General features: G+C 56.9%; 14 protein-coding genes and 1 non-coding gene across 15 annotated transcripts; 5 read left to right on the top strand and 10 right to left on the bottom strand.

The window, feature by feature from the left end:
- Positions 1-94: 94 nt before the first annotated feature.
- On the bottom strand, positions 95-984 carry L226DRAFT_555248 (uncharacterized protein; the record flags this gene model as incomplete). Its single annotated transcript, XM_067683049.1, has 4 exons — positions 95-286; positions 338-418; positions 470-819; positions 877-984. The coding sequence occupies 4 exons, from the start codon at positions 982-984 to the stop codon at positions 160-162; spliced, it is 666 nt and encodes a 221-aa protein (XP_067529884.1). The 3' UTR covers positions 95-159.
- A 104-nt stretch (positions 985-1,088) lies between these two features.
- On the top strand, positions 1,089-1,161 carry L226DRAFT_t266. The gene has a single exon. It is a non-coding gene; the product is annotated as a tRNA-Phe (tRNA).
- Positions 1,162-1,228: 67 nt separating this feature from the next.
- On the top strand, positions 1,229-2,446 carry L226DRAFT_539983 (APC10-domain-containing protein). Its single transcript, XM_067681781.1, has 6 exons — positions 1,229-1,521; positions 1,590-1,713; positions 1,784-1,844; positions 1,902-2,080; positions 2,140-2,241; positions 2,293-2,446. The coding sequence occupies exons 1-6, from the start codon at positions 1,380-1,382 to the stop codon at positions 2,366-2,368; spliced, it is 684 nt and encodes a 227-aa protein (XP_067529883.1). The 5' UTR covers positions 1,229-1,379; the 3' UTR covers positions 2,369-2,446.
- A 143-nt stretch (positions 2,447-2,589) lies between these two features.
- L226DRAFT_616978 (uncharacterized protein) lies at positions 2,590-3,817 on the top strand (the record flags this gene model as incomplete). Its single annotated transcript, XM_067686972.1, has 6 exons — positions 2,590-2,749; positions 2,871-3,028; positions 3,091-3,226; positions 3,334-3,459; positions 3,520-3,732; positions 3,807-3,817. Exons 1-6 carry the CDS (start codon positions 2,626-2,628, stop codon positions 3,815-3,817), a joined length of 768 nt encoding a protein of 255 aa, XP_067529882.1. The 5' UTR covers positions 2,590-2,625.
- Positions 3,818-3,973: 156 nt separating this feature from the next.
- L226DRAFT_616977 (uncharacterized protein) lies at positions 3,974-5,328 on the bottom strand (the record flags this gene model as incomplete). Its single annotated transcript, XM_067686971.1, has 6 exons — positions 5,013-5,328; positions 4,851-4,939; positions 4,730-4,752; positions 4,524-4,664; positions 4,432-4,464; positions 3,974-4,371 (listed from the first exon to the last, which is right to left on the bottom strand). The coding sequence occupies exons 1-6, from the start codon at positions 5,286-5,288 to the stop codon at positions 3,974-3,976; spliced, it is 960 nt and encodes a 319-aa protein (XP_067529881.1). The 5' UTR covers positions 5,289-5,328.
- A 518-nt stretch (positions 5,329-5,846) lies between these two features.
- Positions 5,847-6,474, bottom strand: L226DRAFT_575764 (P-loop containing nucleoside triphosphate hydrolase protein; the record flags this gene model as incomplete). Its single annotated transcript, XM_067685247.1, has 4 exons — positions 5,847-5,950; positions 6,014-6,167; positions 6,224-6,280; positions 6,337-6,474. 4 exons carry the CDS (start codon positions 6,472-6,474, stop codon positions 5,847-5,849), a joined length of 453 nt encoding a protein of 150 aa, XP_067529880.1.
- L226DRAFT_539980 (uncharacterized protein) lies at positions 6,337-7,326 on the bottom strand. Its single transcript, XM_067681780.1, has one exon. The coding sequence runs from the start codon at positions 6,841-6,843 to the stop codon at positions 6,661-6,663; it is 183 nt and encodes a 60-aa protein (XP_067529879.1). The 5' UTR covers positions 6,844-7,326; the 3' UTR covers positions 6,337-6,660.
- Positions 7,327-7,529: 203 nt separating this feature from the next.
- L226DRAFT_575763 (uncharacterized protein) lies at positions 7,530-7,865 on the bottom strand (the record flags this gene model as incomplete). The annotated part of the gene is made up of 1 exon (XM_067685246.1): positions 7,530-7,865. The coding sequence occupies one exon, from the start codon at positions 7,863-7,865 to the stop codon at positions 7,530-7,532; it is 336 nt and encodes a 111-aa protein (XP_067529878.1).
- A 584-nt stretch (positions 7,866-8,449) lies between these two features.
- Positions 8,450-10,366, bottom strand: L226DRAFT_472042 (protein kinase subdomain-containing protein PKL/CAK/Fmp29; the record flags this gene model as incomplete). The annotated part of the gene is made up of 3 exons (XM_067676431.1): positions 8,450-9,396; positions 9,452-10,086; positions 10,149-10,366. The coding sequence occupies 3 exons, from the start codon at positions 10,364-10,366 to the stop codon at positions 8,450-8,452; spliced, it is 1,800 nt and encodes a 599-aa protein (XP_067529877.1).
- Positions 10,367-10,724: 358 nt separating this feature from the next.
- Positions 10,725-11,303, bottom strand: L226DRAFT_280992 (uncharacterized protein). Its single transcript, XM_067673565.1, has 2 exons — positions 11,239-11,303; positions 10,725-11,163 (listed from the first exon to the last, which is right to left on the bottom strand). Exon 2 carries the CDS (start codon positions 11,161-11,163, stop codon positions 10,798-10,800), a length of 366 nt encoding a protein of 121 aa, XP_067529876.1. The 5' UTR covers positions 11,239-11,303; the 3' UTR covers positions 10,725-10,797.
- Positions 11,304-12,637: 1,334 nt separating this feature from the next.
- On the bottom strand, positions 12,638-13,082 carry L226DRAFT_471951 (uncharacterized protein; the record flags this gene model as incomplete). The annotated part of the gene is made up of 3 exons (XM_067676425.1): positions 12,638-12,747; positions 12,813-12,966; positions 13,023-13,082. Coding segments are annotated over 3 exons (324 nt in total), but the record flags the coding sequence as incomplete, so codon positions are not given.
- Positions 13,083-13,151: 69 nt separating this feature from the next.
- L226DRAFT_516027 (DEAD-domain-containing protein) lies at positions 13,152-15,664 on the bottom strand. Its single transcript, XM_067678464.1, has 6 exons — positions 15,456-15,664; positions 14,905-15,392; positions 14,748-14,846; positions 14,395-14,698; positions 14,084-14,337; positions 13,152-14,027 (listed from the first exon to the last, which is right to left on the bottom strand). Exons 1-6 carry the CDS (start codon positions 15,456-15,458, stop codon positions 13,337-13,339), a joined length of 1,839 nt encoding a protein of 612 aa, XP_067529874.1. The 5' UTR covers positions 15,459-15,664; the 3' UTR covers positions 13,152-13,336.
- Positions 15,665-16,434: 770 nt separating this feature from the next.
- L226DRAFT_471936 (ras-domain-containing protein) lies at positions 16,435-17,356 on the bottom strand (the record flags this gene model as incomplete). The annotated part of the gene is made up of 6 exons (XM_067676422.1): positions 16,435-16,641; positions 16,711-16,854; positions 16,903-16,965; positions 17,025-17,068; positions 17,130-17,210; positions 17,275-17,356. 6 exons carry the CDS (start codon positions 17,354-17,356, stop codon positions 16,435-16,437), a joined length of 621 nt encoding a protein of 206 aa, XP_067529873.1.
- A 3,162-nt stretch (positions 17,357-20,518) lies between these two features.
- Positions 20,519-21,959, top strand: L226DRAFT_575760 (peroxidase MNP1; the record flags this gene model as incomplete). Its single annotated transcript, XM_067685245.1, has 7 exons — positions 20,519-20,579; positions 20,642-20,846; positions 20,907-21,041; positions 21,096-21,217; positions 21,277-21,773; positions 21,826-21,890; positions 21,947-21,959. 7 exons carry the CDS (start codon positions 20,519-20,521, stop codon positions 21,957-21,959), a joined length of 1,098 nt encoding a protein of 365 aa, XP_067529872.1.
- A 358-nt stretch (positions 21,960-22,317) lies between these two features.
- On the top strand, positions 22,318-23,918 carry L226DRAFT_539977 (uncharacterized protein). The gene is made up of 7 exons (XM_067681779.1): positions 22,318-22,381; positions 22,430-22,477; positions 22,531-22,646; positions 22,764-22,854; positions 22,927-23,009; positions 23,068-23,229; positions 23,284-23,918. The coding sequence occupies exons 1-7, from the start codon at positions 22,326-22,328 to the stop codon at positions 23,757-23,759; spliced, it is 1,032 nt and encodes a 343-aa protein (XP_067529871.1). The 5' UTR covers positions 22,318-22,325; the 3' UTR covers positions 23,760-23,918.
- Positions 23,919-24,667: the final 749 nt, after the last annotated feature.

Below are 24,667 nucleotides of genomic sequence, written 5' to 3'. Positions count from 1 at the left end.
GTGTGGGGGGTGCGGGAATGCGGGGGCGGGGACGGTGAGGCGGACGTTGTGGTCGATGTCGGCGACGTCCAGAGCCGCGCCCCCTTTGTTTGTTGCCTCCAAACACCCGCATCGGGCAATCGTCTTATATTCTACTTATCGACGCTAATAGCCATGTAATTAACCACCACTACTATTACTAGCATTACTATCAGTAACTGCTGCAGCACCCGCTTCCTTGGCCTTCTTCTTCCTGAGCCGTGCCCGCACATTCTTGTTCAGCTTCCGCACTGCTGGGCTTTGGTATCTGCAGCACACCTCAGACGAGCACCGCGGGAGCAAACGCAGAAAAACTTACGTGGCGCCGTGAGCGGCGAGCGCGGGTATCTGCTTGCGCGCGAGGGTGACCCGCATGAACGCAATCTTCTTCTGTTGTACGCTGCAACGTCTGTGTCAGTCTCGGAGTGTCCAGGAGCGATGCGATACGCACTGGTTCCTGCCCTGCAGCGCCCGCGCCAGCGACTCTTGCCGGTCTTGCTCCGCACGTCCAGAGCCCTCGCTCTCTTCATAGCCCGCCTCCGCCAGATCGCCAACCTCGTTGTACTGGTGCAGTCCAGACAACGAGCCGGACTCGGCAAGTGCGGGGTCGAGCGTCTTGAGGTACTCTCGCTTGATGATCTCCACCACAGACACCAGGCGCGGGATGGTCGCCATCGAGGGATGCAGGCCGCTCCCCGCTTTCTTCTCCGCAACGGCAGTCGCGGTCTGCTCGCCTGTGGCAGGAGTATTGGCTTTCGGTGCGGGCAGCGTGTGGAGCACTAGCGGTCTGTCTTCATACTTCTGTCCTATCGTGCGCGCTGTGAGTGGGCCAGCCTCTGAGGGATTAGACACACGCACCTGCAAATGCTCGAGCGCAAAGGACACCCAGTTGTTGATTTTGCCATGGTTCGTGATTCTGATTTCGTGTGGCGAGGATGGTCCTGCCTCCGCGTTCAAGGCAGCCATTGTGACCGGCGGGAACGCGAGCGATCGCGTGCAGAGCGCGTTTGTGGCTGATTTATACTGATTGCATTGGCATTTATATCTATCGTATTCACATTAAATTCAACGCCGAGATAGCTCAGCTGGGAGAGCAACAGACTGAAGTTCTGGAGGTCGCGTGTTCAATCCACGCTCTTGGCACGTTATTATCACGCTCGTCAACGTTTTTGTTGTAGATGACGGTAGGGCATACTTCAACTTTGAATGCAGTCGTACATCGCGCAAACGGCTTGGTCTCCGCGACCATGTCCTTCCGGGTCGACCGCATCTTGTCTCTCAGCATGCAATTCAACCTCCATCTAATCGCCACTCGTGCTTGACCCGCGTGCATCCACTCTCTTCTTTCATCAACACACGCCATGACCAGTGCAAGTGCCACCATCCCTGCCGGTGTTGCCATCCCCGGTGCCCCCATCATCGCACGCAGACGACTCCCCATCGCAGGCTCAGTGGGTACCATGCTCGCCACCGCGGGTGACGGCGCACCCATCATGCATCCAGGTCCGTTCGTGTTCGTCTTTCTCTCTCCATCTCAGCCCCAAACATGTAAACATGTAATCCTTACTCAGGCAAGCTGCCCCCACGTCTCCCCTGGCCAGACATCGGCCACCTCGCAAAGTGGTCCGTCTCGTCCTTCAAGTTCGGCTTTGGGCCCGAGTGCCTCACAGACGAGGACCCGGACACCTTCTGGCAGTACGTGCCTCCCGCTCTCCTTCTCCCGTGCTCACCGCAGGTCGTGCTGACCCCAAAGTGGGGAATGCAGCTCCGACGGTCCCCAACCGCACTTTATCACCGTCGAGTTTCCCCGCAAGGTTTCCATCCAGGTCCGTTCGCCCCTACTTCCCGTCCCTACCGCGTGCTGAGTCCAGAACCGCGCCCAGAAAATATCAATGTACCTCAGCTTCCCCCTCGACGACTCGTACACGCCCACGACAATCGCCATACGCGCAGGCACCGGCAGCGTCGACCTGCAGGACATCCGCATCCTCACCATCGAGAAGCCCGACGGGTGGATCACTTTTGACGTGTCCATGGAACCCAACGAGGACGGCGAAGGGTTGTGAGTCCTTGTCTGCACCCTCGGTGAGGTACCCTGCGCTCTGCTGACAGGCCGCACAGTAAATCTGTGGACGCGTATATGCTCCAGATCATCATCCTCGCAAACCACATGAACGGCAAAGACACGCACGTACGCGGACTGAAAGTGCTAGGGCCTGCAGAGTACGCCATATCTTCTCCTTGACTACGCGCTTGAGGCTCACATGCGCACAGGTCCAAGGTGAAGGATCACGAGGAGCCGTTCCCTTTCGTCGCGCCCCAGTATAGGATGTACCAGCAGGTTCGATGAGTTTAGGGACTTTAGCAGCAGTAGTGCAGACGTTTGTACGATATTTTGGCGACATGATCAGATATGGCTCAAACTCAACTGTTCTGCATGCCGAGGATGCTCTGTATCTAGAGGAGTGGTTGGCCTCGCCTTTGTCCTATGCTCGAGCAAGAATAGAAGTATAAAGATCAGGGCGGCTGGTGTTCGCGCCCAGACAGATATGGGAACGGAGACTTGCCTCTGCCACTGTACTCTACTCTACACACTCTCTCTCCGCCATGTCTCAAACCACAGCGCCTGCAACTGCCTCCAACTCTGCCGGTGCACCAGATGCCACCCTGCCCGCGCCAGAGAAGCCCGCGTTCCGGTATTTTCGTCCTCCCACCGCACACCAGCCCCCACGTACGTCTCTCTTGTCTCATAAGCAACCACTCATTGATCCTCGCCCGTTTCATCGACTTGTCGTATCGTGCGCACCCGGCCCATCGACATCCATCCTGTGCCCACCCTTCGCGACCCACAGCTGAGCTCCCAGAGAGCTACTTCGACGCCACCGCCGCCGATGTTCGTGCTCAGCAGGCCATGCTCGCCGCCCGCCGCGACGCGCTCCAGAACGCGCCCCTTCGCACAGCAGCGATGCGCGAGGCCGACGACAAGAAGCGTCGTGCGCGTTGGCCCCACGTACGTCCCGCCCTGTCTCCCTTCGCGCTCCTGCTGGTCCTGATTCCGACCTCGGGACGCAGACCACGATCCGTATCAAGTTCTCTGACAGGAGTATCCTCGAGAAGACGTTCCCCTCAACGGACAAGATCCGCTCTGTGTACGCCTTTGTTCGCGGCTCGCTCAGGGAGGACGTGAAGCCCATCAAGTTCGTTCTTTGTGAGTATCTCGTCCATCTGACTATCACCTCTATCCTTCCCTGCACACATCCATCCCTCATCTCCCCACCTCGCTCTGTCCCAACGCTTACCTCATCTATGGAGAAGACCAATCCCCGCCCAAACGCGAGTACAAAGTCTCCGACCCCAAGGTCCGCGACCTCACCCTCCTAGATCTCAACTTCGCCCCCGCTGCCCAGCTCATGATCCGCTTCGAGGACGACCGCTTCAACCGTAAGCCCCTCCCTCCAAACCTTCTCCCTACCCAACGTTGATCACACATGCTTCGCACAGACCCAGACGTCTCCGCCCCACTAGACGCACCCGTCCTTTCGGTGATCGAAGACTTCCCCGTTCCGCCCGACTTTGACAAGGACCCAAATGTCGGCAAGGACGACAAGGGCTCCTCCTCCGGCGGGGGGAAGACTCTCAGTAGCACTCTCGGTGGGGTGACTCCCAGCGGCGACGGCGAGCGCAAACTGCCCAAGTGGCTCAAGCTCGGACCAAGTGCGTGTTCCATGTTGCGACAAGGCGCAGCGACTAACTCGGGTTCGCAGAGAAGTAGACGGGACATTTCACAGGGAACGTATGACTCTTGCATGCTGTACACTATTAAGTTGCTTTCGAATACAGGGATATCACTTCATGCTCGTGTATCATAACACAAATGCAGCTACCGATACAAGATACAAATACATCGATTCCGGATACCCACATAGAATCCGATATGATCCAACCTCACCTCGACTCACAGCGCCGCGGTGCGTGTGTCTGCCGGGGCCGTCGTCAACACCCGCTCCCACAAGAATCTCACCGCCATCTTGACCATCTTCGGCGAACACGTATGCCCCACGCCCGGCTCGACAAACACCTCCTTCACGCCCTCTTCCTCTTCCCCGGTATCGAGCTCCTCAACAAACTGTTTCGACGCCGCCCACGGCACGACCTCGTCCTCCTTCCCAGACAGCACAAGGATCTTCTTCCCGCGGAACGGGTTCGTGTCCCTCTTGTCTGCGGTGTGCGGCGTGGCGACCGGGTCGTGTGTCTTCACGAACTCGAGGAAGGACTTGGGAAAGTACGGGGGCTCAATCGGGATCTTCGACGCCTCCGCGCGCGGGACGATGAGTGCGAGGTAGTCCGGGCACCCTGTATGTATCTCCTGTCAGCACCCGACCAGCCCCTCCCAACGACAGAATCAGAGCTCACCGATGATGGGGATCCCGACCTTCACCCGCGGGTCTGCACCGTGGTACTGATCAGCGAGCGCACTAGTGAGGCAAATGCCCACCCAGACGTACCGTTCTTGAGCGCAATCCACGTCGAGTGGCCGCCGAGACTGATTCCGGAGACAATCCACTCCTTGATCTCACGCTCCTCGTTCGGGAACAGGTACCAGGGCAAGAAGTCGATGAGCGACGTCACGTCCTGCGCCGTCCCGGCTATCACAAGCGAGCCAGATGGTCAGTCTGCGCTTCCGCATCTCCTGGGTCAAAGAGGGACATACTCTGGATAGCGTACATGTCAATGCTACAAATGCACAAGTTAGAGATCAGCATGGGTCCATATGTACGCACGCGAATGGCATCACCTGCCACTCCACAACAAGATGAACTTTAGAGACGTACGCATGTTGCTGGTTGCTCTTGCTGGGGTTATCGCTCCACGCCTGGTTCGCCAGGTCGTCCACCGTGCGCGAGCCATGGTTCCGATGATCCTAGCCCGGGTGATAAGCAACCTCCCGTCCTCTTCCCCCTGCACATCCAAAAGCATGAACGCAGAGCACTCACGAAGGTAACGATCCACAGATCCAGCACCTCCTGCCTATCTCCCGCACCTTCTCCCTCTCCCTTCCCCTCTCCAGCCTTCCGCCTCTGATAGACCTCATCCAAGAACGCCTTCGCAACAAGCTCAATATGGTCGGCCTTGCTCGTGCGCCCGTGGAGGAGGAACATCATCGCGACGGGCTTCTTGGCAGTCTGCTGCTCAGCGCCCTCCCCCTGCTCCTCCTCCAAAGAGAAGACGTTGACGGTGATGCCCGCTACGTTCAAAGTCTGCTTCTTCATGGGGGGCTACGTGCGCGGTGCAGGCGAGTGCAAGTGCAGGTGTGCAAAGAAGGCGACCCGTGCGATCGGAACGAGAGAGCTCAGTCAGCGTGACCCTGAGGAAGCACGCAAGAATGGCACGTACCGGCTTGACGAGCAGATGGCCGATCCATTTGACAGTGTCAACTGCAGGACGGAGCGAGTATCCAAACAACATGTCTGTGTGTGCGAGGAGAGGGGAATGATGGCGAGCGAGGACCAGAGCCGCAGCGGAGGCTGACAGGGCCAGGGAGGCTGGAGCTGTGACCCCGATCGCTGAGGCAGTCGGACAGGCGGGCGGATGATATCATGCAGGCCCAGGGCCCGCGGAATGACATTACGAGCTGCAGATTCTAAACGAATGCAACAAAACATAGGATGAGGATCACAATGACCATGACGACTACCAAGCCAGATGGTATCGAGTACGAGTATCAGCCTCTATAATGGAACGCATGTCCGACACGCCAACGTACAACCACAGAACACGAGAGAACACGCAGCGCGCCAACGCCACGATCGGGGCATGACCTCAAGGCCTCACCACCGATCGCTGTTCCGTCCGCCGTATCCGTTGTCGTGTCCGCCGTAGCGGCCACCACCTCCTCCGCCCCCGCGTCCACGTCCACCACCACCGTAGCGACCTGTGAAAAGCATCCAGTCAGTATGCTGACTCTTCAGAGAACCGCCGGGAGAATAGTACTCACTCCTGCCGCCGCCGCCACCGCCGAACATCGACATCTCTTCCAATTGCGGAGGCACGTTCGCGTTGGCCTCACGCAGGATGCCGATCAGCTCACGCGCTTGCTTCGCGTTGTCCGTCGTGAAGTACGTGTACGAGGTGCCCTTCATGCCGGCACGCTGGAGGATAAACGTCAGTACATGCATGCGGAAGACGCCAGAACCGAAGCACTCACTCCCGTATGACCAATCCGGTGGATGTAGTCCTCACAGTTGTTGGGGAAATCGTAATTCTGAAATCACCAAGTCAGCAACGTTCCATACGTCAGGACAGTGACAAAACACTCACAATGACATAGCGGACGTCCTTCACGTCTGTGCGTGCAAAGACGAGCAGCCCCACCAGCGAGACCACAAGAATTATGAGAGCACGCACGAGCCACGTTGCATCGGGTTTGGATTGTGTTCGACGACGCCAATCGAGCATCCGCGTTCGATCGCACATAGAAGGGAGAAAAAGAAAAGCAAGAGCGCGGTCAATAACACAACTCACAACACGGAGACCACAAGCGCTCCGACGGCATCGCGACGAAGAGCACGACCGCACCACACTCCGTGGTCTGGTCGCACCCGGTCAATTGATCTGTTCTCGTCCAGTCCACCAAAAGGTCTATCACCTCGACGGCTGCCGAGGAGATACGTCCGAGCTAGAAGACAGGCAAAAAGTCTTGTAACGCGCAAGTGCCGGAGGTGGCGAGAGGTCAGCGAACGCTTGAAGTCCCAGGATCGTGATCCACAGCATACAAGTCCATAACCACAACCTATACCATACCAAGAACGTCCTAGAACTGTTCATGCTACAGTCACCCGCTTGCTGCCGCGATGCGCCCCAATCAGCGACACACGCAGCCGGGTCCAGGTGGAGGTCAGAGAGAAGCTGTTGTATGATCAGAAGGGAGTCCGCTAATCCTGAGGCTGCTGAACCTTCGGATGGGGCTGTGTCGGCGAGGACGGTCCCGAGCTTGTCGCGCCCAGGACACCAGCACTCTCCGACCGCGTGCCCTCCGAACCGCTCTTCCATGCGTCTCATCCTTTCTTCTAGAGCAGATGTCCTGGAATCTTCGTCGTCTCCATCGCGCGCATAGTCCTTGCCACTCCTGGCCGCGCGTGGCATACGGACCCCTGTCCCAGTCGAAGGAACTTTGAGGGTAGGACCATGCGAAGTCTCCGACAGCGCAATTCCGGAAGGATAGGTAGAGTCGCAGCTCGTGCAAATGCAGATGAGTCCTGGTAGTCTCTAGGAATGGTGGAGTCCGGGGGTGTGGAGATGGCCGAGTTCATGGCCTGGAAGTTGGCAGCAGGATGAGAGCGTGCCCAACTAAGGCTCAGCAGGACCGCCTGCCCTAAACCTGGTGTCTACCGCTGAAATCTCAAGAGGCGTCTTGAATACTGATACAGACGGCAATCGTGGAAAGCCGTCTCGGAACGGTTGATCACCACCACCAAGTCTACGCCATCCTACGAGCCATCTCGTTATCATGCTCAGCTGTGATGTACCCCTATTCGGCCACTCCCACTGGCCAATTCGTGACCTTCAAGGAGAGATAGAGCGGGTACTGCACCGAGCCCGCTGCCCGCCCAGTCGAAGTCCACAATCCTGACTCTCTTGTCCATGTCCTCTTCATCTGCGGCGGTCGGGTTCGCAATGATGACATTGCCCAATCGAATGTCGCCGTGCACCATCTCCTGATCGTGCAGCAACTTCACCGCACGCTTGACAGCAGCGAGCGCGCCAGCAGGCCCGGGAAGGGCGCGTTGGCCAGAGGAATGAAGCATCGTGTGTGCGTTCATGCCCTCGACGTACTCCATCACCACCATCTTGCGAGAGCCGCACCCGTTACGTTCGGGCCCGGAAAGCCATATGTCGCCATAGTAATGCAAGGAGCCCGTGAGCGGCTGCTCCGAGTCCGTAACGCTCGACAAACTTACTATGTAACGACGATTTGCCGCTGAGCACCTTCACATTCGACGGCTCGGTAGGTGACACAAGCCTCGGCGGTATCCTTGAGGTAGGTGACATACTTGAACTTGATGACCCGCTCGTCATCCTTGTACAAGGTCGCCAGAGGGAAGAAACGAAACGCGCGACTTTGCCCGAAGGCTCCTTGAGCTCAGCATAGAAATCTGAAAGATCGCAGCCGAGCACGGAAAAGGAGCCTCCGGAGGTTTGTATCTGAATCGATGAGGATGAACAGAAGGTTGGAGGACGACTTACCCGCAAGCGCAGTCGAGTACCGACGCTCGTTCGCGTGTTGCAAGCGGTCACGTCAGCGCAGAGACAACGTGCGCGCATGGGAGAGCAGATCACAAATGCTATCGGAAGTAGAGTGAAAGAGCCTGAGTGAGCGGATTAGACACATGGCGGGCCGCGGAATATCTGGTGAAACGTCTAATTCGATCCATTACATGTAGTCCTCCTCATCCTTGTCATCGAAGGGCCAGTTCGCCGCAACCTGAGCCCGTTCCTCGTCATCCTCGAGCTCCGACAATGTATGCTCCTTCAACTTCTTGCTGCGTGCCACGACCTCCTCGTAGTGCTCGGCGGGCACCCAGTCCTCCGACCCGACCGTGCCGATCTTGTCCCGCGCCACCTCCAGTAAGTCGTCCGCTTCCCTCTGCAACGCAGCCAGCTTTATCGTCTCGCGTGCGTCATCGGGGTCGAAGGCGATAGGACACGGCACGCCTTCTCCTGCGAGCGCCTCCCAGTGCTCGATCGCTTGTACCAGCGCAAGCTTCAGCTGTATAGTCTCGCCCTCCCACGGGTCACGGGAGTGGCGGAAAAGGCGGCGACGGAGCGAGCCCACGGCCTCCGCCAACACTACCCAATGAAAGATGTTGTACTTCCTCGTGTGCTCGGCGTAGTAGTAATGGAGGAAGCGGCGACGGTAGAGTTCCAACTCTCTTTCTCGCTGGATCTTGTCCATGTCGCTCAAGTTCTCTGGCAACGAAGGCGGCATCTCGGCTTGCCAGCCAGTACCATCGTTGTTCTGCAGCCATTTGGGAATACCCGCATGGAGAGACAGGGGTAGGATAGAGGTGTGCTGCCAGTCGATGATGCCGACAATGGCGTACGAGTTGGAGTCGGGCGACCGAGAAACAAGGATGTTGTTCGGCTGGAGGTCGGGATGGCGGATACAGAAGTAGTCGAATCTCTTGTCTCTGGAAACCAGCGACGGCGCGATGCGGAGGTAACGGTCCAGGTTTTCGATGTGGTCTGACGGCTGCTGCTTCTGGTACCCATAAGCTTCCCTCCTGGCGGGCTGGAAGGGCAACAGCGGTCGACCAAACCGCCGTAAGTACGCTTGTTCCTTTTCGGCTCCTCGTACGAGGGCTTCTTCGATCGTGGCATCTAAAGCGATTAGTTAGCTTCAGGAACAATGACAGAAGGAAGACAAGAGGCCTACATGGTCCTCGGTCTACGTCGAGCTGCGACCTCTGACCAAACCACAGAGGCAGGCTTGTCTCTGGACCGATGCAGAAACGAGGCATGTCTTGTAGCGCGACGACTGGCTTAGTAAGCCCGGAGGGGCTCCCGGCTACATTTGCCAGGTCCTCGGCAAAGTACAAACTTCCACCGGCCTTGAAGACCAATCTCTGTATACTCGACTCCAATTCAGCGAGTTGGCGTAGAATGGAGATGATGTTCCCTTCTTCTAAGTCGGACAATACGTCGCCCAAGCTAACGCCTTCTATGTATTGCATGAAGATATACTCAGTTCCCGCAGCGTTGTCCGGCGTAGGGGAGTATCCGTATACCTCCGGTGTAGGTACCCCAAACGAATGGAGAAAGGCAAGCGTAGCCGCTTCACTAGCAACAGCGAAGTACTTGGGAACCGTACTCGGGTACGGGATGCGCGCCACCATCCGGAAGCCGTCGCGCATGGTGATGAGGAAGACGCGGTTGAACCCGCCCTCGGCTAGTTTTCGCAGACTCTCGATGTCATCGGGACTGCGGTTGACGGACTCCGCTGCAAGCCGACGTAAAGCATCGACGTTGAAGACACGTCTGCGCTCTGCGTGGCGAAGATTGTCGTTAACACTGAAGAGATTGGAGCACACGTTAGGTGCATGTCCCGTAAGAATGATATGCATGAGACTTACAGCCACCGCCCTGAGGTATATTCGAAAAGGTCGTTGTCGCTGGGAGTATGCGCCATGGCGGAAACCGTGCGACGTGGCAAGCAACGGGTCGCGGTGGCGATGGAGCTCGAGTGGGAGAATACGCCAATTGAACGCGGAGAGGAGTGAAGGCGCAGAGGCTGCAAGGTGGGGACTGCGCGTAAGTGAGAGACGAGCCTCGCTCTCCTAAGACAGGACATGCCTATGGACGATTACGGGCGGAAGGAGGGACGAGCTCGAGGACAGGCAGACGCAGGCTGAGGAATGTGGGGGGCGGAACAGAAGTGATCAGAGACGCTCAGGCTGCACTGGTGTATAGACGATGGCCACGTGGCGCACTATCACACGCGGCATCGGAGTGCTCGATGCCTCAAGCTAAGCCCCGACTCCGGCTTCGAATAGCGGATATTCCTCGCGATGTGCCGGCACGACGGACAGAAAGTCCAGGGGCGAAGGATGGCTCAGGCCCCTCGCAGGAGCCAGGTTGTCCCTTTTCCCAAGAAGTTGGCACTGCCACACTGGCGCTAGAGAACGCTGGTAACGAAGTGACTGAAACAGCGCGCTGATATTTCGATCTCTGTCCAGACGAACGCAGGGTTACAAGTACAATAGAGGGGGGATCATCGATCATCTATCTTATACCAATGAAGTGGTCAATAGCCTGCTTCATGGCCTCTTCAACATCCTCCTTAGTACCGTCCTTCTTCACATACATCGGAGCCATTTCGGCGTGAGTGCCCTTCGGGTCTCCGTCCCTGAATGCCTTGATCGACGAAGGTATCTTCCCGGCGTTAGGCTGCATAGCGAACTTGTGGTAGACCACGCCGTCTCTCTCGACCTCCGTGTCGTAGTCGAAGCGGACTCCGAGCCGCTCTTGGTCGGCCGCCTTCTGGGGGAGCGCAGTCTCGCCCCGTCTGACGGAGGGGTCGACGAGTTTCTTCCACCGGTTGCTATCGAGAACGAAGGTAAAGAGAGGTTTAAAAGTCTTTGAAGCCATCTAAAATGCCCTCGGCGTTAGCCAACATTGTCTCGAGATTGGTGCGGGATCGTGGATTCATGCGGCGGGACGTACTTGTAGGCAATCTTGGTAGATATCTGGCACGGGATGTTCTTTGGTAGAAACGACGACTGAAAGCTAGATGGTCATCTCAAGATCAGTACGGGGTTTTGATATGAGACGGCGGGGCGTACCTCCCAACTGTCGACGTGAGAGGGAATGAGATGGACCCAGCTGCAGAGAAGGGGCATTTTATAATTCGGCGCATGAGCCATGGTATTCCTAGGACGACGAAGCTCGATGGCATCTGCACATTCTGCGAAGGGCCTTGTGACCCATCTCTACGATGGGAATGATAAAAGACGAAACCTGAACAATAGGATCCCAGGACCCTGTTGCAGAGAGGGCAGCTCGGCTGAGCTCGTACGCCTTCAGGACCCACTCGCACCCACAGAGAAGGCTGCGCAAGATCCGACGGAAAACCGCGCTGACAGTGCGATACGAAATGATAGCCCACATCAACATACGCTCAGGCTTTCTGCAAGTAGGCACTCTGAGCGCCAGTAGAACCATAAGTATTTGGCCCACAGACGAGCTCAAAAGCCGAGCTGTCCGTATCAATTTTCAGAGTCGATTCTCTTGTCAAATCGTTTTTGAACCGCGCTGGAATAGTGGGAATGATTCGAGGGAAACTCGCCTGAACACGCTTCGCAGCAGAGCGCGAGTCAGAAGCAAACTACCACGAGGCCGTGCAAGTCGCGCTCAGGGCCTTAGACGCAGCGCTCAGGGCTTCTAAGGCAGCGCTCAGGGCGTTGGAGGCAGCGCTCAGGGCCGCGTTTTCCATCTGACTGAACACGCTTTCTTCGACCGCACGGTTGCGCTCGGATGGTCTCGAGCCCCTGCTTACAGATGGCGTCGAGCTTCTGCCGGAGCTTGTGCGACCTCGATTGCTGCCGATTGTTCATGCCAAGGCCGGGTAGTCCGGGATCGTCTTGACGTAGCGTCCTATGATACTTATGCTTCAAGTTGAGGTAGAGCTTAGCCTTAAGGCCCTGTTTGGTAGCTCGGCTGGGTTTCGGTTTGCCTGCCAAAAATCCAACCAAAACCCAACCAAATCCGCCAGGAACGCTCCACACGCCCACCTTCTCTCGTTAGGCGTAGCAATGAGCTTTCGAAGGACTACTAGGAGCTATGGCCCCGATCGCTGAGGCAGTCGGACAGGCGGGCGGATGATATCATGCAGGCCCAGGGCCCGCGGAATGACATTACGAGCTGCAGATTCTAAACGAATGCAACAAAACATAGGATGAGGATCACAATGACCATGACGACTACCAAGCCAGATGGTATCGAGTACGAGTATCAGCCTCTATAACGGAACGCATGTCCGACACGCAATGCACAACGTACAACCACAGAACACGAGAGAACACGCAGCGCGCCAACGCCACGATCGGGGCATGACCTCAAGGCCTCACCACCGATCGCTGTTCCGTCCGCCGTATCCGTTGTCGTGTCCGCCGTAGCGGCCACCACCTCCTCCGCCCCCGCGTCCACGTCCACCACCACCACCACCGTAGCGACCTGTGAAAAGCATCCAGTCAGCGTGCCGACTCTTCAGAGAGAACCAGGTGGAAGAAAGTACTCACTCCTGCCGCCGCCGCCGCCGCCGAACATCGACATCTCTTCCAATTGCGGAGGCACGTTCGCGTTGGCCTCACGCAGGATGCCGATCAGCTCACGCGCTTGCTTCGCGTTGTCCGTCGTGAAGTACGTGTACGAGGTACCCTTCATGCCGGCACGCTGGGGAATACAAGTCAGTACACACATGCGGAAGACGCCAGAACCGAGGCACTCACTCCCGTACGACCAATCCGGTGGATGTAGTCTTCACAGTTGTTGGGGAAATCGTAATTCTGAGATCACCAAGTCAGCAACAGATCCATGCGTCAAACCAGTAGCAGAATACTCACAATGACATAGCGGACGTCCTTCACGTCTGTGCGTGCAAAGACGAGCAGCCCCACCAGCGAGACCACAAGAATTATGAGAGCACGCACGAGCCACGTTGCATCGAGTTTGGATTGTGTTCGACGACGCCAATCGAGCATCCGCGTTCGGTCGCACATAGAAGGGGGGAAAAGAAAAGCAAGAGCGCGGTCAATAACACAACTCACAACACGGAGACCACAAGCGCTCCGACGGCATCGCGACGGAGAGCACGACCGCACCACCCACACTCAGTGGCTTGGTCGCACCCGGTCAACTGATCTGTTCTCGGCCAGTCCGCCAAAAGGTCCGTCACCTCGGCGGCTGCCGAGGAGATACGTCCGAGCTGGAAGACAGGCAAAAAGTCTTGTAACGCGCAAGTGCCGGAGGTGGCGAGGTCAGCGAACGTTTGAAGTCCCAGGATCGTGATCCACAGCCTACAAGTCCATAACCACAACCTATACCATACCAAGAACGTCCTAGAACTGTTCATGCTACAGTCACCCGCTTGCTGCCGCGATGCGCCCCGATAAGCGACACACGCAGCCGGGTCCAGGTGGAGGTCAGAGGGATGCTGTTGTATGATCAGAAGGGAGTCCGCTGTGTCTCCGTGCGCGCGTCTTCTCTCTTGGCCTGTCTTGCTCCGCCGACGAACCAATGACCTGTACGAACATCTCGACCATCGCCGTCGCAGTCGACGCCGACCGCAGCAGCATCCGCACTCATGCGAACGCTCGTCATGGTGCAGAGGCACACGGCCGCAGCGCTTGCCAGAAAATGAAAACATACCAAGTCCACGGGACGCCACGTCCGTAGCAATCAAGATGGGCGAACGTCCTGCCTTGAACTCGCCCAAGACCCAGTCACGCTCACGCCTGTAAACAGGCCATCAGTCTCAATCGCGAAATTTGACGATATAGACAATGCTCACTGCTCCTTGTCTCCGTGGATGGCCAGCGCTGGCCACCCATCTTGACGGAGGTACTTTGTGATGTCGTCCGCGACACGCTTCGTGCCAACGAAGATGAGCACCTTCGCATTCTCTTGGCTGATCTGGTCGAGGTGCTTGACGAGCTTGCCACGCTTCTCAAAGTCACTCACGACCTCAACGATCTGCGAGATGTTGTGATTCGCAGTAAGCTCCATCGAACCGATGTTGACCTGGATGAAATCCTTCAAGAAGTCCTGTAGGGCGCATGTGGTCGGTTCAGGAAGCGAGGAGAGATCAACAAAATCACATACGTTTGCAAGCTTCTGCACGTCTTTTGGCCATGTCGCGGAGAACATCAGTGTTTGCCTGTCGGGACGAATCTGACCGACGATTTTGCGGATCTGAGGCTCGAAACCCATGTCAAGCATACGGTCTGCCTCGTCCATGACGAGATAGGTGACACGACGAAGGTTGGTCTTGCCAGACTCGAGCATGTCAATGAGGCGACCAGGCGTGGCGATGACAATCTCAACACCGCGCTGGAGGTCACGGATCTGGGGGCCCTTCGGCGCGCCACCATAGATGGCAGTGTTGCGGATTCGAGAGTTTGAGCTGCTAAAACGTTAGTATATACCTCGATATACGCACAGGGAAGGCCGCTTACCCGAACTTTGTGCACTCCTGCTGGATCTGGACAGCCAACTCACGAGTTGGGGCGAGGATGAGGGCAATCGGACCATCGCCCGGTGCGAGCAGCGGTTGTCTGGAGGCGCATACAGTCAGCTCCACATGCACGCTAGCCGTAGAGTAGGAACACTTACGCGTTGATGTGCAACATGGCCGGCAACGCAAACGAGATCGTCTTGCCCGAGCCAGTCTGGGCAATTGCCACGACATCCCGACCGCTGAGCGCCATAGGCCAGGCCTGGCACTGGATGGGGGTAGGAGCCGGGAAGCCCTGGGCACGGATGGTGGACATGATGTACTCGGGGAAGCCGATTTCATCGAAGCTGGTGACGGGGCGAGGGACGTTACGACCCTGGACCTTCATCTCCTTGACCCTCCTGAACTCCTCGATCTCGCGGTCAGAACGACCGCTGACACGCTTGTCCTCGACGTAGAAGTTCTTTTCAAAGTGAGAGAGCTTTTGAGACGCCCAGTCGACGGTACGAAGCCCGCCGCCGAGGTTGCCCATGCGGTCGAAGGAGTCGTGTCCGCCACCACCGCCGCCCCAGCCGCCGCCTCCACCTCCACCTCCACCGTAGCCGCCGCCGCCGCCGTAGGAACCGCCGTAGCCACCGCCGTAAGACTGTGTGCAACGTGGACGACAATCAGCGCGTCGCCGTGGGCGGCTAGAAAGAGACAAACGCACCATTATGACTATAGAGAGAGTAGCGAGTAGACGAGGAAAAAGTCTATGGGATCGAGCTCGAGCAGGACGTCGCAAGGACGAGGACAAGGGACGGGTGGGGAGAAAGGCGGGGAAGGGAGATGAGGAGAGAAAGAAAGAAACGGATCTCCAGCTCTCTCCTCCAAGCGCCTATTATTCATCGCAAAATTCTCACCCTCCTTTACGTAAGCACAAACCCTGTCCCCGGTCCGGCACTGACTCCGACACAGCCGGCACGACCAAGGATGAAGGATACTGGCCCTGGGACTGTATACAACGTGCGGTGTACTTATGAGTGTGTAGAGTAGCTAGAGAGGGCCGCCAGGCAAACACCTACGAGGACGAAAAGAGAGGCAATTATCGCGTGCGGGCTACTAAACAGTGGTCGTATTCCTATCCAAGCCAAACGTGAACATAACGCTATGGCGCAGCGAGCGCGCAAACGAAAGCAACTGCACGGCCTGGCTGCTAGCCAGCCGCAATTAGGCGTTGAACAAAGCGGCCGGGCACCGTGGCAACGGAACGAACGAATGACGGAGGTCGGGTCGTAACGCTATGCTATGTAGTATGTAGTATGTAGTATGTAAACCTATACGAGTGACAACAGTGTTCGTGCGGTGCATTGCGGCCAGCGTCGTGGTAATGCGAGTGCGAGTGCGAAAGCGAAAGCGTACTAGCTGCAGGTCTGGGAGCTGTCCGAGATCATAGAGTATGTAGGCCTGGGGCGGGAGAACACGGATCGGTGGTACTCGGTATCGGTACTGTAACCGGTATCGGAATAAAAGCGCGTCCGTGCGTCCGTCGAGATGCAAACACAGATGAACTGGCAGCGACAACGATGACAAGAGAGCGCACCCTCGGGCGCGGCGGGCAGGAGCCGCGGAGCGAAGGCATCGTCTCAGGCCCCACGGGCACATCGACCATAGAGCGAAAAGGCAAGCAAACACCAGCAGCGCAAGCACTACATGATGACACACTGTCCATCCTTCCGTCTATGCCTGTGGCCCTTCGGCATCCCGTCCGGGTACCGCTTGCGCATGCGGGCCAGGAGGTGATTGAACACCTCGTTGACGTGCCAACCCTTCTTGGCCGACGTCTCGTAGAATGGGAGGCCCCATTCCACAGCCAGCTCTTTCATCTGCTGGCTCGACACTTCCCGCTCCCCTGTCTGTTCACGTTGCGTATCGAGACCCCATGTTAGCACGCCGAGCGGCAAAGGGACGAATAAAGGGCGCACCAGGTCCATTTTTGTCCCGACCACCACAATGGGGACGTCCTCCTCACCGCCCTTGATCCTGTAAATCTGCTGGCGGATGTGGTCCACGTCCCGCAAACTGGCCTCCTGGGTCAAGCTGAACACCAGCACAAACCCCATCCCCCTCTGAGGTATGCCGTCAGCCGCGTGCAAATACCAACGCGCGCAACGCACCTGAATATAACTCTCGTTGATTCCTGTGAACTGCTCCACTCCCGCAGTGTCCACGATCTCGAGCTGTCCCACGGTTCAAGATGAGTCCCTTCTGCACGGAAACGATGTCAAGGGGTACGTACACGACTGCGTTTTCCCTCATACTCGACTGTCAAGTCGTATTCCTCTGCGCCGTACGTCAGCCCGCCGCCTTTGCCTTGCCTCGCCATGGAGGACATGGAACGTACCTTCAATCGTCGGGTCGTACTGTTCCAGGAAGACGTTCTTCCCGTATCTCATCACCAAAGCGGACTTGCCGACACCTCCAGCTGCACAACGCCCCAAGAAGAGATCGAACCCGCCGCAACGCCAAGCAGAAGCTGAGGGACTCACCGCCAAGAACCACAGCGCTATATCTCAGCACCCCTCCCATGCCCGTCATACTCGACACGCGCGATCTGCCGGGTCTTGCCATTGTAGTAGTAGCAGTGTCAGCCGTGAGGAACGAGTTCGAATGTGTGCTTGCGGTTGCGGATGCTGCGCCTGCAGAGCGTAGTGCGGACAGAGCAGCGTCGGAGTTGGTGCGGTCGCGGACGAAGCTCCTGCGAAGTGAGTCGCGCGTCCTGTCCTTCAACCCGCGTAGGTCGAACGGGACCGTGGTGTGTGAGGAGGAGGAGCGGGCCAGGACTGCCGTTTAAACCGCGCTCGGAACCGGACGCGGACACGGGTTCGAAGTCGGAGTCGGATCGCAGCTGTCCACAAGCCAACAGGCGACACGAGAGACGCACGCTGCGCCGGGGAAACGGTGGGACTTGTTACGTTCGCGTCGGACAGGGAAGTCTGATTGGTAGCGCGAACAGCGAGCTGCTGCTCGGATGGCTGATTGGGAGCGCGAACGCGGTTCGGGAGGGGAAGAGATGTCCTTGTTGGTACTAGCACTCGCCCGCGCACACAATACACGCCGTGCACTAGCAGGTACGGAGCTCCTGAGGAACTCAGAAGATCATGAAGATGGGCGATGGGCGATGGACGAGCTGATACACGCGCTCCGGTCGTGGGTCGTGGGTACGCGCGAGGATCCGCTGGCGTACGAAGTCGAAGTAAAAGAGAGACAGGCCGCCTCGGAGAGCGCGGAGGGGAGGGGAGGGGGGAAGAGGAGAAAGAAAAGAAGGAAGGGCAAGAGAGGGTGAACGAAGGAGGAGGAAGAGAGGCAACTTGGCAAGGACTGCTCAGAGTCAAGTTAATTTGGGCGGGGTGCGATGCGATGGCGACGGCGTCGTGAACATACACCCGCCAGTCTTCCCGGGGACGTCCCCGCCTTACACACCCCATCGTACGTATCATATCCCATCTTGCTAGCCAGCGCCGCCACCCGCGTCGTCCTTGTCCGCTCCTCAGCGAACCAGACGATGATGGTATGCATGTCAGGAAATTGGACGTATGTTTACGTCCAATTTGAAGCGGCCTCTGTGCTGGCCAGGGTGTTGGCACAGTCAACGGACGCGAACGAACGATCAATCGCCTAGCACTAGTATGCGCAGACACGTGTCTATATACGTAATAGCCGCAATACTCGTAACCCAACTTGTCCCTTTGCTTCAAGCAAGTTAACCATGTTGGCACGCAGCCTGTTGACACTCGAGAAGTTGGCGAGCAAACCTCAAGCGCCAAGGCAGGTCAGAAGGTGGGCCAGCAAGAATAAGTACGCCCCTCGGATGAAATAGACATGACAGGCGAAAACGGATGACCCTCGGACGAGACAAACTTGGACGACGCCAGTCGAGTTGTAATACATGGCCTTGGACTCTATTGCTCCGGTTCTCAAGCTGTTGATCGTCGTTTAGAAGGCTAACGGCTCCGAGGCTTCAAGGTACCTGCTGGTGGTGATGGTCAACCGGTAACTTGTCCGCCTTCCGGCACGACATTCAGTTTGTGGTATTCGTTCCGCCGCAGTCCACAGTTTCAAGGCGCTAACAGGGGGGAAGCATGGCTGAGCCATTTGCACAATCCAAACCTGTTCCGCGACTATGCCTGGCGCGAGACGAGGACGTGACAGCTCACCTTCAATCCTAAGATATGGATGGCATAACCTATAACAAGCGTCAGGTCAGGGCCGACGCTCAGAGCCTTTGACTACACTGACCCTGAGAGAGGATCAGCGACCGTGTCGACGCTTGCTGTGTCCGGACATTCGCAGCTGTCCCTGACCGCGGCACCGCCTCCTTTCAAGTCAAGTCCTTCAAGTCGAGCGCACCCGCATTGTCAGCGCCACTTTGAGCAAAATCTGAAGAGGACTGCTAGTCAGCCCACACCATATCACCATACTTTGTCTGCTTCCATAAGCCACAGTACATACCTTACACCGGCCTTTCCTTCCCAACTATCGTTATGATAACTGACAAGAAAGCCAAAGAACACAAGGAGGAGGAGGAGACGGCGTCCTAAGGGGTTCCATGTCAAGCAAAGCGCCAGAGGGTGAGATGGGGGACCAGTCAGCGCGGACTTTTAGTCCCTCTAGTCCCCGAACGCGACGATGCAGGAGCACAATTCCTCCGATACCGCACCTACGGCCTCGGTGTGGATACCCTGATGAATGAGTATCATAGTCTCCTCACGCGCACATGAGACACACGGAATTCACATGAGAACCCGACCCGAGGTTGTTTAACCATACCGTGGGTTCGGTTGGAAAAATCGCACGTAGGTGCGACACTGAGACACTTGGCGTGCCTTGTCCCCTGCGACGGCACATTTACGCATCCTGTTACACGAGTTGGAGTGAATAAACAGCATCCGCGAAGCATGCAATACAACGGAGATAAGTCATCCGCTTGAGACCCAAGGTTAGCAGAAGGACGGTGGTGAGAGTACGAAAGTGAGCCGCGCCGGAGGATCTACTTGAAGTTACTAGCAAGTACTACTTGACGGTACTTACGTAAGTAGTCAATAGTTAACCCAGGATAGACGCCCTAGGAAGTACATACTTCGACAACCGAGTCAATGACCACCACAACCAGCTTACCGGCTCCTCGTCTTGCATCTTTTCCCTGGCTGCACGCTACCCATGCCGCCGTCAAGCCAAGCTTCAGTTATCTACCTTGATCGCACTGGCGATAGCAAGATTATCGCGCATCATGGTAGCTCAGCCTGCAGTCGAGTACAGACATGCTCCCACTGAAGGTGCGGCAGTGCGTACCCGTCCCGTCAGGGGCAGAGAACCGTCTTGTCTAACTTCATTGATAGCATTGTACGTGTCGTAATATTCACAGAGCTGGTAAATCTTCCTCGATTTTGGACACACGACTCGGACATGCCACATGGTCCAAAGGTGCTGAACGCCTCGAGTATCTGTGTTCATTGGACGAACCGGCAATATCGACCACCACACCGACGATGAGGACGTGTCTGCCCGCCGTTGTGCTGGTGTATGCGCGCGCACGGCCCCGAAAATTATCAAACAGATGCGTCCTCATTGGCTTCGTCGTTCCTCATAGGCATGGATGCCGGGCCTTCTGACCCACCGACTGGACCTCAACGCCTTGAGTTTCAGGATATAAAAGGCGGATCACTTTCTGCAGAGTTGTCTCTTCAGAGCACTCAGCTTTCCCCGCCTGCCTCCCGCACAACAGCCCCAGCAATGGCCTTCAAAGCTCTGCTCGCCGCACTCTCTCTAGTCGCCGCCCTTCAGGGTGCCAACGGTATGCAGGCCTTTATACCCACTCACTAGTCTGCAGACGTTCTGACGGCGCTGTTACAACAGCTGCGCTCACTCGCCGCGTTGCCTGCCCCGACGGCAAGAACACCGCGACCAACGCGGCGTGCTGCGCCCTCTTCCCCGTTCGGGACGACATCATCAAGAACTTGTTCCACAACCAGTGCGCTGAGGAAGCCCACGAGTCCTTCCGGCTGACCTTCCACGACGCTGTCGCCTTCTCCCCTGCGCTCGAGGCTGAGGGCAAGTTCGGGTCAGTGTTCACTATGGGAAGCGCTCCACGAGAGGTTCTATGCTGAACACCTCCCCACAGTGGCGGAGGAGCCGATGGTTCTATCGTTCTCTTCGACAAGACCGAGACGAACTTCCACGCCAACCTTGGCACCGACGAGATCGTTCAGCTCCAGAAGCCGATCATTGCGCGTCACAGCATCTCGACTGCTGACTTGTAAGTCTGCAAGTCCTTTAGTCCCTAGTACACCATCACTTATATGGGATGAAGCGTTCAATTCGCCGGCGCAATTGGGTTGTCTCTGTGCCCTGGTGCGCCCCAGGTCGAGTTCATGCTTGGCCGCAAGGATGCCAAACGGGCTGCGCCCGACGGCCTGGTTCCCGAGCCGTTCGGTGAGCTGCCTTCCCTGTCTGATATATCGGCCATCACACGCTGACAAATGGGTGCACAGATTCTGTCGACAAGATTCTCGCCCGTCTCCTCGACGTCGGCTTCCAGGACTTCGAGGTCGTCTGGCTGCTCTCCGCGCACACCATCGCCGCGGCGGACTTCGTTGACCCCTCGATCCCGCGCACGCCCTTCGACTCGACCCCGGAGATATTCGACACCCAGTTCTTCATTGAGACGCAGCTCAAGGGCACGTCCTTCCCTGGTCGTCGCGGCGAGCAAGGCGAGGTCCTGTCCCCCCTGCGCGGTGAGATGCGTCTCCAGTCCGACTTCTTGATCGCGCGTGACAACCGCACCGCCTGCGAATGGCAGTCGTTCACGAACGACCAGGAGAAATTCCAGGAGACGTTCCCGGACGTGTTCGGCCGCCTCGCCGTCCTTGGTGTCGACAACAGCACTCTCATTGACTGCTCCGAGGTCATACCGGTGCCTCCGCCCCTCCCGAGGGCCTCTCGCCCCCACTTCCCGGCTGGAAAGTCCATGCGCGACGTCGAACCCGCTGTAAGTCAAGGTGTTTCTCATGCACGTTGCCGAAACTTACTGTCACATATAGTGCGCTGAGACTCCGTTCCCCACCTTCCCGACTGACCCTGGCCCGGCCACGACCATCGCTCGCGTGTAAGCTCCATACATAATTCTCAGTGCCGGGATCCCCGATTAACTCTCTCCTACAGCCCCAACGTCTAAGCAGGCGTAGAAGCTCTTGAACTCAGCTTCACGGGTAGGGTCCTGATGTTGGTATGTACTATGTCGATGTCACGGTATTGTGGTTTTATGACTCCGGAGTGCGAGTGCTCTTTACGGTATTCGCACGACGAGTTGGTGTATGACTCTGTATTTGTGTAGATGAGATTATGTGTATCAGTCAGATGGCCATTTTTTGGCAGAGATTAGTGTCGGGTGTGAGCTGTCTATCTTGATTCTTGGGATCGCGTTCAACACAATCGCGCTTTGATGGCATGCGCTCGGCGTCTTATGCAGTTCTGTAGCGCCCATTTCGAACTCACTGGTGACGGCACGGTACATCCTCCCCCGCTCTCGGTCACAACGACCATGGTCCGTCCACGCGTTTTCTTCGACATCTCCATCGACAACCAGCCCTCTGGAAGGTGATTGAGACGACTGTCCTGTGTAGTTTGTGCTGACGCGTGAGGCAGGATCATCTTCGAGCTCTTCAATGACACCGCTCCCAAGACCTGCGAGAAGTCCGTCCACAATCCTGTCTGACTACATGCGTTCGTCTAACTGGTCCGTGCAGCTTCCGTGCGCTATGTACTGGAGAGAAAGGCCTATCTCCCATCTCGGAGCGTCCGCTGTACTACAAAAACAGCATCGTTCACCGGGTAATCAAGGGTTTCATGATCCAAGGCGGAGGTGAGTTCTCAACATTCCTACCCAGTCTTCCACATCTCAGCAAGTCCATGTGCTCCCCTCTATTCTCCTGACGTCATGCTGCTTCAATCTCATTCTACCTTTGTCCGACGCGCGAAGACTTCACGAAGCGTAACGGAACGGGCGGAGAATCCATCTATGGCGGGCCCTTCCCAGACGAAGACCTCTCTCGTCCCCTCGACTCTGCAGGGTCAGTCCACTACTACTACGAGATCCTTTCATGACGCCATTGTCCTCATAACAATGACGTTCGTCTTCACAGGCTACTGTGCATGGCGAACAAGGGCCCAAATACCAACAACTCACAGTTCTTCATCACGTTAAGGGACTGCCCGCACCTGAATGGTACGTACTCGCCTCAACGTGACATTGGTCAGAAGTCTAATTGAGCGTATGCATACAGGTAAGCATGTCGTGTTTGGTCGCGTCATTCGGGGCTACGAAGTCGCAGAACGCATCGCGGAAGTGCCAACGGATGAAAAGGACCGACCACGCGCGCCCGTCGTCATTTCCAACTCGGGCGAGCTCATGCTCCGTGCCCAAGCACAAGCGAAGAAACCTGAGCGTATGCTGCCTTATCCATCTCTGTTGATCGGTGTTGTTAATGCCAATTATACAGCGGAATCCGCATCGGCAAGTCCGAGCGATTCTGACTCTGACGACGCTCGCCGTCACCACAAGAAACGACCCCATTCACGTTCACGTTCCCGATCTGCCTCCCCCGACCGCTCTCGATCACGTTCCCGGACCCCAGACTCTAATACGGAACACGAACGTAAACGTCACAAGTCGCATAAGCAGAAAGACAAGGAGAAGCACAAAAAATCCAAATCGAAGAAGCATAAGAAGGAACGCACCCGCTCGCCCTCGCGCGACAAGGCTGCAGAGCCAGTTAGCGAGACAGAGTCGCAGTATGATGCGCGGCTCGAGCGGGAGGAGCAGGAGCGCATTGAAGCGGCACGTAAACGCGAGCTCGAGCGCGTGGCCCGTCGGCTGAAGGATGAAGAGGAGCGACGGGCGAGGGACAGCGGGGGCGTGCGGTTCAAGGGCCGAGGGCGGATGAAGTACCTCGACCCCGAGTTGCGGAGGGATTGATACTCACCAACAGTTCACTGGATACCGGGAGAGTGTCCTGGTGACCAACGTGCTCCGTCGTCTTCGTATGCTCCCAGCTCTTTGTTCGTGTGGGTACGGAATTCACGGTCGCAATTGATTTAGGTTATTCCTTGTCCATCCTTATGCATCTGACGCCCCATGATTCTCAGCCGATCGAGTGACCCTCACCAAGCCATGGTTATCCAACGGATGCTACTTCCTCAAGGTAATTTCGCTACTGTGCACGATCTGCGAGTGCAGAACTACGAACTCAGACGTGCAAAATAAGCTACCCAGAGTGCCAGTTACTCTTACTCAGACTGATTCTTTAGTGACCGGGTGCAGGTGACAACTTTTCCTACCTAAGTGCGAGCGTCAGTCAAATGATGCATGGAATCTTATGAGATTAATCCAATGGTTCCGAGCGACCAATAGCAACGTGCAGAAGGTCCTCAAGGCCGCCGTTGCCGATTGCATGTTCGGTAAGCATCTCTACACGCATTCTTGCCAGCATGTCGTGATGAATCGCCTCTCTGTTCGTCACTCAGCAGACCGCTTTGTAGCTCATATTTCCACAAGTTCGCCAGCGACATTGTATGAAAGCGCACATACCCATTTGGTAAGAGATAACGGTGCCCCGGACTGCCCGTTCTCCCACCTTCACTTCCCAGGCGCAGTGCATGCGATTGAGCCTAGGTAACACCACCTGTAGGTTCCAGCCACTCAACAGCCCCAGTGCTCGGTGGCCTCAATCGACTCGTTCGTGCTATCCCAATCATCGGTCTCGCGCCAGACCATCCACCGTCATCCGACTCTATCAGCCACTCTCTCTTCTGCGTTCTCCGATTGTTCCCACCCCACAGCTTCCACCTCTCCGCCCCTCGCAAGTTCCGACATCTATAGAGTGG

The sequence above is a fragment of the Lentinus tigrinus genome (genome assembly GCF_003813185.1).
Source record: "Lentinus tigrinus ALCF2SS1-7 unplaced genomic scaffold L226scaffold_49, whole genome shotgun sequence".
Taxonomy (NCBI): Eukaryota; Fungi; Basidiomycota; class Agaricomycetes; order Polyporales; family Polyporaceae; genus Lentinus; species Lentinus tigrinus.
This window is presented reverse-complemented; position numbering and strand designations above follow the sequence as displayed.